At 40.0% G+C, this 14511-nt stretch overlaps 1 protein-coding gene across 1 annotated transcript; it reads left to right on the top strand.

Moving 5' to 3' along the window:
* Positions 1-9921: 9921 nt before the first annotated feature.
* LOC122740411 (procathepsin L-like) lies at positions 9922-13864 on the top strand. Its single transcript, XM_043982565.1, has 7 exons — positions 9922-10047; positions 10369-10491; positions 10588-10743; positions 10933-11157; positions 12892-13057; positions 13164-13275; positions 13765-13864. Exons 1-7 carry the CDS (start codon positions 9922-9924, stop codon positions 13862-13864), a joined length of 1008 nt encoding a protein of 335 aa, XP_043838500.1.
* Positions 13865-14511: the final 647 nt, after the last annotated feature.

Raw genomic sequence — 14511 nt, 5'->3', positions numbered from 1 at the left:
ACTAACTGTGTGACCCTGCGCAAGTCACTTAACCCTCATTGCCCTGCAAAAAAAAAAAAAAAGAAAGAAAGAGTAGTGTTTCTAAGAGGATCCCCCAAAAGCCATTTTCTGCACCACCAGAGATGGTGAAATTTGTCAATACACATGCCATGGAGAGGATCTATGTCATTTTTACTGATTTTAATCACAATCAAGCTTTCAAAGATGATGCTATTAACAAGATAAGATTAGATGTTGAAGAACTACTAAAAGAAAAGTTTCCAGAAACTGATCTGTATAAAATAATAGGATCTTTCAATATTGTTTCAAAAGAAGTTTTTAGAAATATTGTCTTGAATGAATACAGAAGGTGTGATGGTTGAGATGTGATATCACTCAGGGATATTAGTTGTGAAGTGGACATGTTCAGAACCCTTCATGGATCAGCACCATTTCAGAGGGTCCAAACACAGGTACTTTGTACATTGCATTTAATACTTTAGAATCCAGTGTGAAGTCTGATCCTATTACAACAGCTAGTAGTGGAGTAAAACAGAAAAATTTCATGCTTTGTTATGAGTTTCCTCCTTATGCAACTAATAAAACTTGGCAAAGTCACGGTGTGAAAAGAAGAGAACTTGGGCATGGTGCACCTGCTGAAAAATCTTTGTATCCAGTTATTCCCAAAGACTTTCCTTACACTATAAGTGTTACATCTGAAGTTCTGGATTCAAATGGTTCTTCTTCTCTGGCATCTGCATGTGGTGGAAGTTTAGCATGAATGGATGTAGGAGTTCCAATTTCATCTGCTGTCGCAGGTGTGGCAATAGGACTGATTTCCAAAAACAGTTCTGAGAAAGAAGGTAAAATTGAAGATTATCTTTTGTTGATAGAGATCCTGGGAATTGAAGATTATAAGGGTGACATGGATTTCAAAAGGGCTGGAACAAATAAGGGAATAACAGCATTACATGCTGATATAAAATTACCAGGAAAACCAATAAAGATTGAAATGGAGGCAATTCAGCAGGCTACAGTGGCAAAGAGAGAAGTATTACAGATCATGAATAAGACAATTACAAAACCTTGAGAAAGTAGAGAGGAAAATGGACCAGTTTTAGAAACAATTCAGGTGTCATTATCCAAAAGAGCAAAGTTTGTTTGACCAGGAACATGTAACTTAAAAAAAAAACTTAAGGCTGAATCCAGGGCCAATGTTCCATCCACTGTGCCACATAGCTGACCCCTTTATCAAACTTTTTTTTTTTTTGGGTGGGGCAATGAGGATTAAGTGACTTGCCCGGGGTCACACAGCTAGTAAGTGTCAAGTGTCTGAGGCTGGATTTGAACTCAGGTCCTCCTGAATCCAGGGCCAGTGCTTTATCCTCTGCTCCACCTAGCTGCCCCCACCTTTATCAAACTTTCAAAGAACAATTCATTCTAATACTATACAAACTATTGGGAAAAATAAGTGAAGAAGGGATCCTACCAAATTCCTTTTGTGAGAAAATATGGTTGCTGATGCCTAAACCAGGAAGAGCAAAAATGGAGAAAGAAAATTATAGACCAATCACCCTAATGAATAATGATGCAAAAATTCTGAATAGAATATTAGCAAAGAGATTACAGAAATGTATCACCAGGATAATACATTATGACCAGGTGGGATTTATACCAGGAATGCAGGGCTGGTTCAATCTTAGGAAAACTATCAATATGATCAACCACATCAATAACAACACTAATCAAAATCATATGATTTTCTGAATCAATGCAGAAAAAGCTTTTGAAAAAATACAGCACTTATTCCTATTAAAAATACTAGAGGGGCGGCTAGGTGGCGCACTGGATTAAGCACTGGCCCTGGATTCAGGAGTACCTCAGTTCAAATCCGGCTTCAGACACTTGACACTTACTAGATGTGTGACCCTGGGCAAGTCACTTAACCCCCATTGCCCTGCAAAACAAAACAAAACGAAACAAAACAAAACAAAACAAAAATACTAGAGAGCATAGGAATGAAGGGAGCTTTCCTGAACATGATAAACAGTATCTGTCTAAAACCATCAGCAAGCATTATATGTAATGGAGAATAAAAGCATTCCCAATAAGATCAGGGGTGATACAAGGATGCTCATTATCACTACTGTTGTTCAATAGCATACTAACAATGTTAGCCTTAGCAATAAGAGAAGAAAAAGAACTTGAAGGAGAATGAAAATTTTGTAGCTTGATTTGAAAGTCAATAGACAAAGTTATAGAGATCTAGGAGAAATCAAAGTGTAAGATACCATGTGCTCCTAAACCCTTGACAGTTTCCATTCTGGGGGGAAGGAGGCATCTGATAAAAACAGGTTCCTAAGTGTGATAGGATTTATTATAGTTTAGATCTGTTATATACTGTCACCTTAAAAATCTTTTGTAATAGATTAGCTGGAAATAGTAAATCCCATAATATGAAATGCTGGCAATAAATAACTTGTGTAAAATATAATATTAAATAATTGAAATGATAAATTGCAGTTCTGTATGATAACCTTTGAAATATAGATCCAGGTAGAATTGAATTTATTCTAGTCTCATTTTAAGTGAAATGTATTCTTTATTATAATTATACTATATCAGGAAACTTGTCAACTGCATGGTTTTAAGCCAAGTTACCCCAGTTATGTGATTTGTGAAATGTATAAAGATAATGTCTAACATTAATTTGATGATTTATTACATTAGAAATTTTGTTAGAAATGTGAATTCTTTAAATCTTTGGGGTTATAGATTTAATGGCTAAAAGACTGATATAAAATCATTAATAATTAATAGCAGACTAGCAACTAAGTTAGGCTGTCAATATTTTAAGATTTCAAGATCTAGCCCCAAGCTTAAGAGGTATTACTTCAATTAAGAACTAGAAATTGCAAAGGAAAAGATTTTTAGAGATCAGTCTGTTACCAGTTATAGTCTAAGAAATAATCCCCTGTTAATCATGTCCACTCACCTTTCAGGATAAATCTGTAGGAAGGCTTTATTAAATCCAACACTCCATAAATATTGGCCATGATAAAGATATTGGTTATTGTGAGTATTATATAACATCTTCAATGTTTTTTTGTACTGTTCAGTTATCTAATTATTATTTTAATTCAACCATTTAAGCAGTTCTGAAAGCTCTTTAAGTTTCTGACTGGGAAAACTGTCCATAATATTTTTCTTTTAAAGTGCTGAGTATTGGACCTTAGAAATTAAAATTCTACTAGCTGAGTGACCCTGGGAATGTCACTTAACCCAAATTGCCCCAGAAAAAAAAGTCATTAAAATGTTACCACTAGTGATTATAAAGCCAGATTTGATTTGATTTAAGCCAAAATCTGTCCTGAAGGAAATAAAAATGGGGCCTGAGAGTTCTCTCTTTATCAGCATTATTGTGGCAAATTACAACCTATCAGTAAAAGATATTTGTTAGTTGGCATTAAGAAATGTATTACCTATATGGCCACAAGAAGGTTCTATTTGCCTTAATTTACTGTTCTGGGTAAAGTATTTTGGAAGAGCATTCAACTAAATAAAGCTCACATCATTGGTAATCAATGGTGTGTTTTTTCATGTTTTAAATACATAATATTATTTAGGGTATTGTTGTATTTCTAAATTTTCTTATATTGTGTAATTTGGCAAACAGTTATATCAGCTGTTTGTAGAAATGCAATTTTTCTTATAATCTAGATGTTGTTAGATTAGGAATTGTGCTTTACTCTTTTTTTTTTTTTAAAGGAAGAATGAAAGGGTTAGGAGCTGTTAGGTCATTCTATCAGCCCTCCTGATATTCTGATATTACAGCCCTGCTGTAATATTCTGAAGTACTGTAATTAAGAACTTTTAAATTTCCAAATTTTTGTCTATATTTAAATTTAAGTTTCACCTACGATGATTTGACTATTACTTATGAAAATTATGAGATTGGGGGCAGCTAGGTGGCACAGTGGATAGAGCACCGGCCCTGGAGTCAGGAGTACCTGAGTTCAAATCCAGCCTCAGACACTTAACACTTACTAGCTGTGTGACGCTGGGCAAGTCACTTAACCCCAATTGCCTCACTTTAAAAAAAAGAAAGAAAGAAAGAAAATTATGAGATTGTTAACTAAGTTATTTGAAATTATTGTCAAAATGTTAAAGGAATAACTAGGTAGCTCAGTGGATAGAGCACTGACCCTGAAGTCAGGAGGACCTGAATTCAAATCTCACCTCAGACATTTACTAGCTGTGTGACCATAGGCAAGTCACTTAACCCCAATTGCCTTAAACAGCCCTAGCCATCTCCAGTCATGCTGATGTAGATCTTGCCACTGGACCGAGATGGCTCTGGAGGAGAGAGTGACATTGATGACCTTGCACAGCTCTCCCTCACTTAGATCCAATTAAGTGCAAGTCATGACATCACCCTGATGTCATGGTCCTCTTGGAGAACAAAAGACTAACAGCAACAACAATAATGTTAAAAACTATCAAGTATTTACATAGATGTTTTAAAAAGGAAAATTGGAAATTATACAAAGAAAAGACCTTGTAAAATCTTTTATAAACCAAAGAGGAGTCTTAGAATCATTTAGTCATAAATTCTTATCAATCCTGTACAAGAGCTTGCTGTGTTGTGGAATTCCTACTGAGTAAATGGGATACAAAATAGGAATCCTTGGACAAAATGAGAGTGAAAATTTTGAGTCTGCTGGTAATGTAGAGTGACTTTCATTTAAGGTTGTCTATCACTTATGAATGTTATATACATGTTGAAGCAACTTAGTCTTAACAACCCCACTATTAAAGATTAATTTTGCTTTAAGGGGTGAATACAAAATACCTTTACAGAGGGAAAGAGGTTTGCTAAGTACCTATGCCAGATTATTTCATCTAATCCTTGCAACAGTCTCTAAGGTTGATAGGCATTATCCTTAGTTTACAGATTTAAGACTGAGGCTCAGAGGCATAAAATGAGATTTTCTTAGTCATAGAATTAAAAAGTAATAGACATATGAACCCAATGTGATTTTTTTTTTACTGCATATGTATGTTTTATGGTGGAAAACACTCAATTATTCAATTTGAGATACCAATGATATATGCTCCAATGGAAAGCTATGTTGATTTTCCTCTCTTAGGAATCTGATGCGAGGAATGGAAAATGAGCTCAGAGTTTGGGATGAAAGGGAGAGAGAATGAGGGGTCAGGAACCAAAGGAGCAAGATCTCCTGCCACCATTAAGTCTGGAAGATAATTCTAGGTTCTGAGTTGACTCCAAAGTCATTCTGTTTCCTTTCTTTTATAAACCCTGGGGATTAGCCGGTTTATTTACATCTCTACTTTTTATCTTTTGAGGCAATTGGGGTTGAATGACTTGCCCAGGGACACACGGCTAGTAAGTGTCTGAGGCTGGATTTGAACTCAGGTCCTGTTGACTCCAGGGCCAGGGATTTATCCAGTGGGCCACCTAGCTGCCCCCATTTCTACTTTTGATAGGGGATTTAAAGTGTTGCTCCTATTCTTTTTCATTCCAGAAACACTTTAATGTTCACATAGATCCCATAAAAAATATTTCCATGTAGGTAATGCTAGGTTCTTTGGTAAGAGGAAAGAATAGAATTGAGTCATTTAACATTTCAATAAAAAAGTAAATTCTGGGACTCTAGGTCATTTTTCCACAGGTGATAGAAGGACATGGGGGCTCTGAGGTAAAAATTAGAACAGAACATTTTCACTGGAGACCAAAATAAGTCCAGCATTTCCCCTTCTTCTACCCACCAGGCATCAGTGCTGTGGCCTGAAAAGTAAAGGTAATCAATCCTAGGTAGCAGTTGGACAGAGGGGGAGGATGAAAAAAATCCCCAGTAGATATGGGAATTCTTAGGATCCCTCAGTCAGCCCTTCCAAGGTAACCACAGGTGGGCAAGGGACACTTCTCAGTCAGAGAGATAGCCAGGGATTTTTACCTGATCTTACAGTTCAGCTGATCATATCTTCCTGATATTTCTCTCAATCAGAGAGTGCCTTAGGGCAAATGATCAGTTTGTTTTGCTTTTTGAAAAAAATGCTTAATACAGAATCCAGCACGCAGGTGACAGAATAAATATTTTCAATGTTCTTAAAGAAAGCATGAATTAATGCACACTGAACACATGACAAAAGTTCAGACTTCTAATGCTACTTAATTGTACAAAAAAAAAAATTCCCATGCAATTTCTTATGCTGACCCATAACATATCTAAACCAAAATGGGGAAATCATGATGTGGAAGGGATAAGTTTAATAAAACAGAGTGTTCATAGTTTATAGCACCCAGATCTGCATCTTTAAAATTTCCTGGCTCAGAGTCTTCATACAGAAAACCTCAGAACTTGGGAGTGACAGGGCCTGCGTTTCAATCACAGAGTCACCCTTTGCTGTTTGACCCTGATCCTCAGTTTCTCCATGTATAAAACGCAGGGCTGTATGATTCTCTAAATGTTTAAATGAATTAGTGAATATACAAGTGGCTTATCGAGGTCACCTCTGCCAAACCACTTAGTCATTCACGGTGACTAGGGTATTCCTTCCTCCCTCCCTCCCACCCACTTCCCAACTCTAACTCCCAGCCAAGCAGAGGTCCCTTAGGAGAAGCCCTGACCCTTTTCACATTGCCACAGGCAAAGTAAAATAAATCTGCCTCCGGGTTTGCCAAACCCCTCTCTTCTCCTCCCCCCTGGCCCTAAGGCAACAACAAAACCCAACAGGTAGAGACGCATTCCCATCACCTGCCACCCAGTCACTGACCCACCAGTGGCCCCACCCCTTCATCCAGCCAGAGCCAATGGCAACGATGGGTAGCTGCACCTGGCGGGCTCAGCCCGGGACATTGGCATAAAAGAGGAGCCCCGGGACCTGGGACTACTCATTCCTCCACCTGGACCCTCAGGTGGTGTTTCCACATCCCGCTGTCCCCAGGTCCCGCCACTGCTGAGACTCTCAGGTGGGGGCTGGGTGGCCACAGCTCCCAGGTCTGAGGGAAGGGCTCCCAAAGGGGCAGACACCTTTGGCCCCGGGACACCCACAGGGACGAGAGGGAGGCAAAGAGGAGGACAGAACCTGGGCTTGGGAAGAGGGATGGCTGGGGAAGAGTTAAATATAAATAGCATCTACTTCCCAGGGAGCTCACATGGGAGAACATCTGTAAAGCCCTCTGCAAACCTTAAAAAAGCGTTAGAGGAACGTTTGCCTTCCTTATTATTACCATTATCACCTATTCGGGAAGCGCAGGGAGGTGAGTCCGCAGCTTATGGAGTATGGGGTGCGTTTTTGACCTGCACTTAATGGGGGAAGAGATGGTAAGGAGCAGGGAACAGGGAGGGTGGCATTGAGGAGGGTCATCTGTTTGGCTGGATTTGGGGATGCTGAGTGGCCATCCCGGGATGAACGATGACTCCCAGGATCTGATGGGGGCTGTTCTCCCGGGGTTCCTTCATCCGCGGATGAAAACTCAACAGACACCCCTAGGGTGGGGGTGCTAGAGAGATGTAAATGTCCTTGCTCCTGTCTGCCTGTATGGTTCTGCTGGAGAGGAGGAGGAGGAAAAGGGCTCCTCCCTGGGCCCCCTTGAAAGGCTCCTTAGGATGCCCTGCAAACTCCCCAAAGCCAGTGGTCTCGAGCTAAGGAATGGTGATCGTGCTGAGAGGGCTGGCTCGTGGCCTCCAGCCAAGTCCCTTCTGCCTGGCTGGTGTTGTTGGGAGTCCTGGCTCACATGGGCACCTCCACCTAACCTCCTTTCCCAGCCTGAAGGGGTGGGCCTTGTTAGGAGAGGGAGGCAGGCAAGAAGTTGTTTTGAGATGCAGAAGTTTAGATGCCCAGAGGTTGTGTGATGGGCTTCCTTATCCTTCTGTGTGACAGATGGATTTTGGCATCCAGGACCTCCATCTAAGGCTTATAGCATCTCAGAGTCTGAAGGTGGCTGTCTCACTCTGCTATAGAAAAGGCAGAAAACATTTTCCTTCTCTCCCACTGTCTCCATCAACGACTGACTGTAAAGCCTTAACTTTATACTCTATAGGAGCATAAATTTAGAGCTGGAAGGGACCTTAGGGAAACTGAGACCCTGAGGTGAATTGGTTTGCCAATATATGTATGCTCCTATAGTAGTAAGTGGCAGAGGTCAGGCTTGTACCAGAGCAGATTTAAGCCAAATCTAGCTCTATTCTAGGCTAGTGTGTTGCTTGGTCAGGCTTGTGGTAAATGGAGTGGTTTTGAGTTCTAGAAAATGTGGATTTGGTGATTAGGTTTAGGGAGAGGTTTAGAAATGTTGTACTGGCTTTAAGAAAAACATTTATATTGAATCTACTATGTCCCAGGCATTGTGCAAAGCACTGGGGATATCAAAGACAGTCTCTGCCCTCAATAAAGCAGTAACCTGCAGACTTTGGCAAAGACACACCCATATTAGGAAAAATCTAGTGAGCACTCTTGATCTATATATGTACATTTAGTTCTATACATTATACATGTGCTACTGTGCTAATATAAACACAATTAGGAGTTTTTAAAAGTATCAGATCAAAAAGAAATAATACAGTCCTAGGGGAAGTAGAATCACTGGAGCATACTGGAGAAGATCTGAGAAAAATGGTCACTTTAGACTGCACTTTAGAATGATTTTGGCTGCTGTGTGAGGATATGATGGAATGGAGGAAGACTTGGGGCAGGGAGGTGAGTTAGAAGGCTATTGCAAGAATGCATTGCAGAGGTGATTAGGGCCTGAACTAGACTATTGTGAAGGCAGTTGAAGAAGATGCTTTGGCAACTGCTTGGATATGTGGGATGAGGGGGAGTTGAAGGTGATTCTGAGTTTGAAAACTAAGGAAGGACAGTGGTATCCTTGACAATGATAGGTGTCAGAGTTTGGAAAAGGAATGGGTTGGGGAAGAAAGACAATATAATAGTATCTGTGTATTCCATACACTGTTGCCTCATCCTAGGGAGCTCAGATGAGGAGAGAGGGAGTCTTTTCCCAGTCACTGCTCCAGCTACAACTCCTTCCCTTCCCCTTTTTCCCAATGGCTGCTGCTTGGCAGTAGTTTCATCATAACTGCCTTTAGTTGGGGGAGGTTGGGAACATGAGAGAAGTCTGAGTAGGAGATTATTAGTGTAATTGTCTTAGAGAAGAGCCCCCCAGATGGCCAGTCAGGGACTGAGATGTAGTCTAACCTCAAACTCTGAGTGGTTAACAAATAGCAAAAAGAACAATAATAGTTAGTGCTTTAGGGTTTGGAAAGTGCTTCACAAATATTATATCATTTTACCCTCACAACAACCCTGTGAGGGTAGGTACTACTAATAATAACTTACGCCCATTTTGCAAATATGGAAACTGAGGATAAGTGTGTTTGAATGACTTCCTTACAGTCCCATAGGTCCTGGTAAGTGTTGGAGACAGGATTTGAGCTCATGTCTTCCCAACCCTAGATCCACCACTCTAGCCACTGTCCTACCTACTATGGTCACACCTTGGCTTCCATTTTGGGAACCACTGCCATTAAATTTAGGAGCACATTTCAGCATTTAAAAACATTTGCTACTTTTGAACTGGGTGTTTTGCAAACTCAGTTTTTAATTCTCTATTCTCTTAATATTGGTACTTAAAATTGAACATTGACTCTGGTTTTATCGTTTTTGGATAAACCTCCCTGAAAACATCTAGATTTGTATTACTTGTCTTGGATTTGACCTCACTCTAGCCCAGTCCACACACAGAGCTTAGCACATAAATAGATATTATATGACTATTTAGTGAAGTGAATTTTGTTTTTCCACTGGGAAGATGATATTTTTTCCCGCAAAGAAACAAGAGCTTGCATTTTAGGTCTGGATTGATTTTTAAGCATACATATTTTCTTTATTTCTTCCTTTTTCCCTTTTAAGGTTTGAAACATGCATTTCTACCTATGTTTAGCTTCCCTGTGCTTGGGGATAGTAGCTGCTGCTCCACAGCTTGACCAGACTTTAGATGCTAAATGGCACCAGTGGAAGGCCCAGCACAGAAAGACCTATGCAGCGGTAACCTTTAAACTACCTTGTTCTCAACTCTGTCAAGTACAATTATGTCCAAGGTGGACTAAGGAAATGGCCTTTTCCCCAGAAGTCAATTGTCCAAACAAGAGCTTCATTTTCTCAAGATGGTTGCTTTTCCCACTGGATGTCTATAGCATGAGAGCTTGGAAGTCCTTGTGGGAGGGCAGTATTTGGAGGTGGTCACCACCCTAACTGTGGGCTAACCCAGTTATGGACAGTGGATTTGGGCTGAGGATAGTTTAACTTGTATGTGTAGGGATATAAGCAGAAGCTTACTGAACCTTATATTTGTGTACTTGCTTCCAGAATGAAGATAGTTGGAGGAGAACAACATGGGAGAAGAATTTGAGAATGATTGAAATGCACAATCTGGAGTATAGTGCTGGCAAACATAGTTTCCTAATGGGAATGAACAAATTTGGTGATATGGTGGGTGTGCTGGGACAATCTGATGCTAATACTGAGAAGTCAATTATATTTAGCTCCCAACATACTTTGTATAAATTACTTTTCTTTCCATTTTAGACCAATGAAGAATTCAGGCAAATGATGAATGGCCTTAGACAAAACAGATTGGAAACGAAGCCCAAAGGAACTCTGTTTCATGAGCCTCTCCTTTTGGAGACCCCTAAATCTGTAGACTGGAGAGAAAAAGGCTATGTAACTCCTGTTAAGAATCAGGTATTCAAGTTGCTTCAGTATGATCTATAGATAACAAAGATATAACTCAGGGAAGCTTATGACTGATAAACAGTCTCTTCAGATCAGATATGTGACTCACCTCTTCTATCTTTAAAAAAGTTTACATCTGTCTTCAAAAGATGGCTGAAATTCTTTTATAAACTAACCAGCCCTTTTTGACTTTTTCAGGGTGCATGCATTTCCGGTTGGGCATTTAGTGCAACTGGTTCCCTGGAAGGTCAGTGGTTCCACAAAGCAGGACAACTTGTTTCACTTAGTGCGCAGAATTTGGTTGACTGCTCTACAGCTCAAGGCAACAGAGGTTGTAATGGTGGCTTAATTAATTATGCCTTTGAATATGTGATGGAAAATGGAGGCATTGATACAGAGGAATCATATCCCTATGAGGCAGTGGTAAGTGTATCTATTGCATTCCCCATCATTTTGGTTGAGCTGACTTTGAAAGGAGAATCTCACTTAGGGGGACCAGAGTTGAATGGAGACTTGCAAAGAGGGCCGACTTAAATACCACCTCCCCTCCTAAACAATCTACAAGTGCATCCAAATACATTAACAATTAAATATATTTGCCTTCCGGATGTATACTGTCACCTAGAGTACATCCTTTTTGAATAAGAGAATAAGTAGGTATACATACAACATGATAGGAAGTATGTCTAATGTGTTGTCTCAGATACTTTACAGATCATTAGGTCAGACATTTTCATTTTACAATGACTTGCTCAAGATCAGAAGCATAATAATAAGTGGAAAAGTCTGTATTTGAACCCAGGTTCCCTGCACCTACATCCATCCTTGCCTTTGTACTCTACTCTTGGGCCTCCTGACACCTAGTTCTCCCAACAGGAGCTTCCTTAGGAGCAATGAAGCAAATGACAATTGAATCTAATCTAATACCTGCTGACATTTATATCTTCCTTAAGGTTAAGAGCTAAAATTCTAGCTAAACTGTCTAAAATATCTAATGAGTGGTCGCCAATAAATTATAAGCTTTAGAAAGAGTTAGACTTTTAAGCATTTATTAAGGAGAATAAGAATTTGGTAAAGAGAGAGAAAGGCCTAGATTCCTATCTATTAAAGGGAGAGCACATTTCTAGCTCCGCTTTCCACCAGAGTCCAAAGGAAAGAGAGTGAGACTGAACGCCAGTCTCTTCCTTCCTCCTCCCACTCACCCGCATCACTTCCTGACTCCAAAGAAAAGACTCCTGGTCTTGCCCTCAAAAACCTTCGCTTCATGGGTAGAACTCTTCTACAGTAAGTCTCCAGCAGGTGGCGTCATTCCAATCGTTACAAGGTTTACAAAACATGTCTTTCCTTTCATCTTATTTGATCCTCAAATAGCTTTCTCAGGGGGAGGTATTTTCCTTCTATTTCTTTTTTGGGGGGGGGGCGGGGCAATGGGGGTTAAGTGACTTGCCCAGATTCACACAGCTAGTAAGTGTCAAGTGTCTGAGGCTGGATTTGAACTCAGGTACTCCTGAATCCAGGGCCGGTGCTTTATCCACTGTACCACCTAGCTGCCCCTCCTTCTATTTCTGATAACCTTTCAACCTCAGGCCCATGATCATTGAGCTTGGAACTGGAGAGCTAGATTCAAACCTGATTCTCACTGGACTCTGCTACAACCAGTAGGCCCTTAATAGTTGCTAATTAATAGGTTGATTTACAGCAGTGGAATCAAATCCAAGTAGAAATGGGGGCCACTGAAGCATACATTAGACTCCATGCGAGATGCACATTAACTTAGGAGTGATGTGTAGGAATATTACCAGTCCTCTGATTTATACCATTGTGTCCTTCTATCAACATAACTTTCAAATAGTCCTTTACCCATTTGCTATTTATCTAATATCTTAATTGGGACAACATTGCCCACAGACTTATTAATTTTATGACCATCAATTTTTTTTTTTGGGTGGGGCAATGGGGGTTAAGTGACTTGCCCATGGTCACACAGCTAGTAAGTGTCTGAGGCTGGATTTGAACTCAGGTACTCCTGAATCCAGGGCCAGTGTTCTATCCACTGTGCTACCTAGCTGCCCCCTATGACCATCAATTTTGAAATCATCTGGTCCATACCAGTGATAACGAATTAAACCAGATCTTTCGTCTATTTCCTTTGAAAAGAATATCACTTGTCGGTACAAGCCAGATTCCTCTGCTGCTAAAGTCTCTGGATTTGTGGACATCCCAAGGAGGGAGGAGGAGGCACTGGAAAAAGCTGTGGCAATTGTGGGTCCCATCTCTGTTGCAATTGATGCATCACATGTTTCCTTCCAGTTCTATCGATCTGGTGAGCATTTGTTCTTCATTATTTTTGTAACAATGCACTTAAAACCATGTTATTGCCATTTGCTAGTTAGTATTTCTCAAGTTAATATGTCACTTGAATATCCTAGGTATTTATTATGAACCACAATGCAGTAGTGAACAACTAGATCATGGCATGCTAGTTGTGGGCTATGATGAGGATGAACCAAGTAGAAATAAATACTGGATTGTCAAGAACAGGTAAACCAACTTTTTGCCTGCAATGTCATGGACCTGCCAACTTCGGGTTATTTCCGTTTTCCTGTTTGCTAGTTTTGGGGACTGTTCTAAAACTCTTATTGTCAGACTGACTCACAAGGTGCTCTAGATAAAGCACTTGGAAAACCTTTCAAGTTCTTGATGAGTGAGAAGTTAACCTGAATAGGGCAGCTAGGTGGCCCAGTGGACAAAGCACCCTAGTCTGATAAATGAGCTGAAGAAGGAAATAGGAAAGCACTTTCGTATTTTTACCAAGAAAACCTAAAAATGGGGTCATAAAGAGTCAAATGCAACTAATCAACCAAACAGCAACCAAGTTGTCCCCAGCCATTATTTTCATTGCTTTCTGAAAGGTCCAACTCACTTGCTGAATTCAGTCACATCAGGTGTCAGAAAGTGTTGTGTCCATGCAGTAAAAGTGTACTTTTGGGTGGTGCTCTGAGGCTTATGACTACTTAACTTTCTTTTCAGCTGGGGTGAGGATTGGGGTGACCAAGGTTACATTTTAATGACCAAGGACCAGAGTAACCACTGTGGAATAGCAACAGCAGCCAGCTATCCTCAAGTATGACTTGACTGAAAGAGGCCTGATTCACAGAAAGAAGTGATCTGACCTGTGTGTCATTTGGGATAAAACACCTGAATCACCCAGGAGAAACTAGCAGTAATTTGGGGCTCTTGTGACATTTTTAAAATTATGAAATGTGAACTCTACTTTGTAATAAATAGCTCATAATTCTGATAAATCAAGACTTATAAATTTTCATTCCAAAATTGTATGTGTAAAGCTTTACCTTTTTAAATAAACTTCAATTAATTATATATGAACTTGACTTAAGTGCAAATCAGTCAGCCTGGGTGTGGCTTTGGCATTATTTCAGTCCCAGGAGTCTCATGATGATTGACCTTGTAGAATTTCTTTAATTTCAATATATTTTGTTTTGATAAGATAGACACCTTGACCCTACAAAACCCCTGACTGCTTCAGCCACTCTCCCATGGTTAAAAACCACCTCAGAGAGTGAGTATGACTCATAAGACATGCCAGTTTCCCCTCTTTTGGTTTTGTTGGGGGTTTTCTTTAAAGAGAAAAGCTGTTGTCCATTTCATAGCATATCCTAAAAGTCTTAGTGCACTTTTAAGACCACTTTTGGGACAGGCCTTTTTTTTTTTAAGTAAGGCAATTAGGGGGCAGCTAGATGGCGCAATGGATAAAGC

This window comes from Dromiciops gliroides, chromosome 1 (genome assembly GCF_019393635.1).
Source record: "Dromiciops gliroides isolate mDroGli1 chromosome 1, mDroGli1.pri, whole genome shotgun sequence".
Taxonomy (NCBI): Eukaryota; Metazoa; Chordata; class Mammalia; order Microbiotheria; family Microbiotheriidae; genus Dromiciops; species Dromiciops gliroides.
This window is presented reverse-complemented; position numbering and strand designations above follow the sequence as displayed.

Excerpts from the sequence above, each read along its gene's own strand:
- LOC122740411 (XM_043982565.1), top strand. The coding sequence starts at position 9,922 with ATGCATTTCTACCTATGTTTAGCTTCCCTGTGCTTGGGGATAGTAGCT. Across the intron at positions 10,048-10,368 it reads ACAGAAAGACCTATGCAGCG|AATGAAGATAGTTGGAGGAG; the intron begins GTAACCTTTAAA and ends ACTTGCTTCCAG. Across the intron at positions 10,492-10,587 it reads TGAACAAATTTGGTGATATG|ACCAATGAAGAATTCAGGCA; the intron begins GTGGGTGTGCTG and ends TTTCCATTTTAG.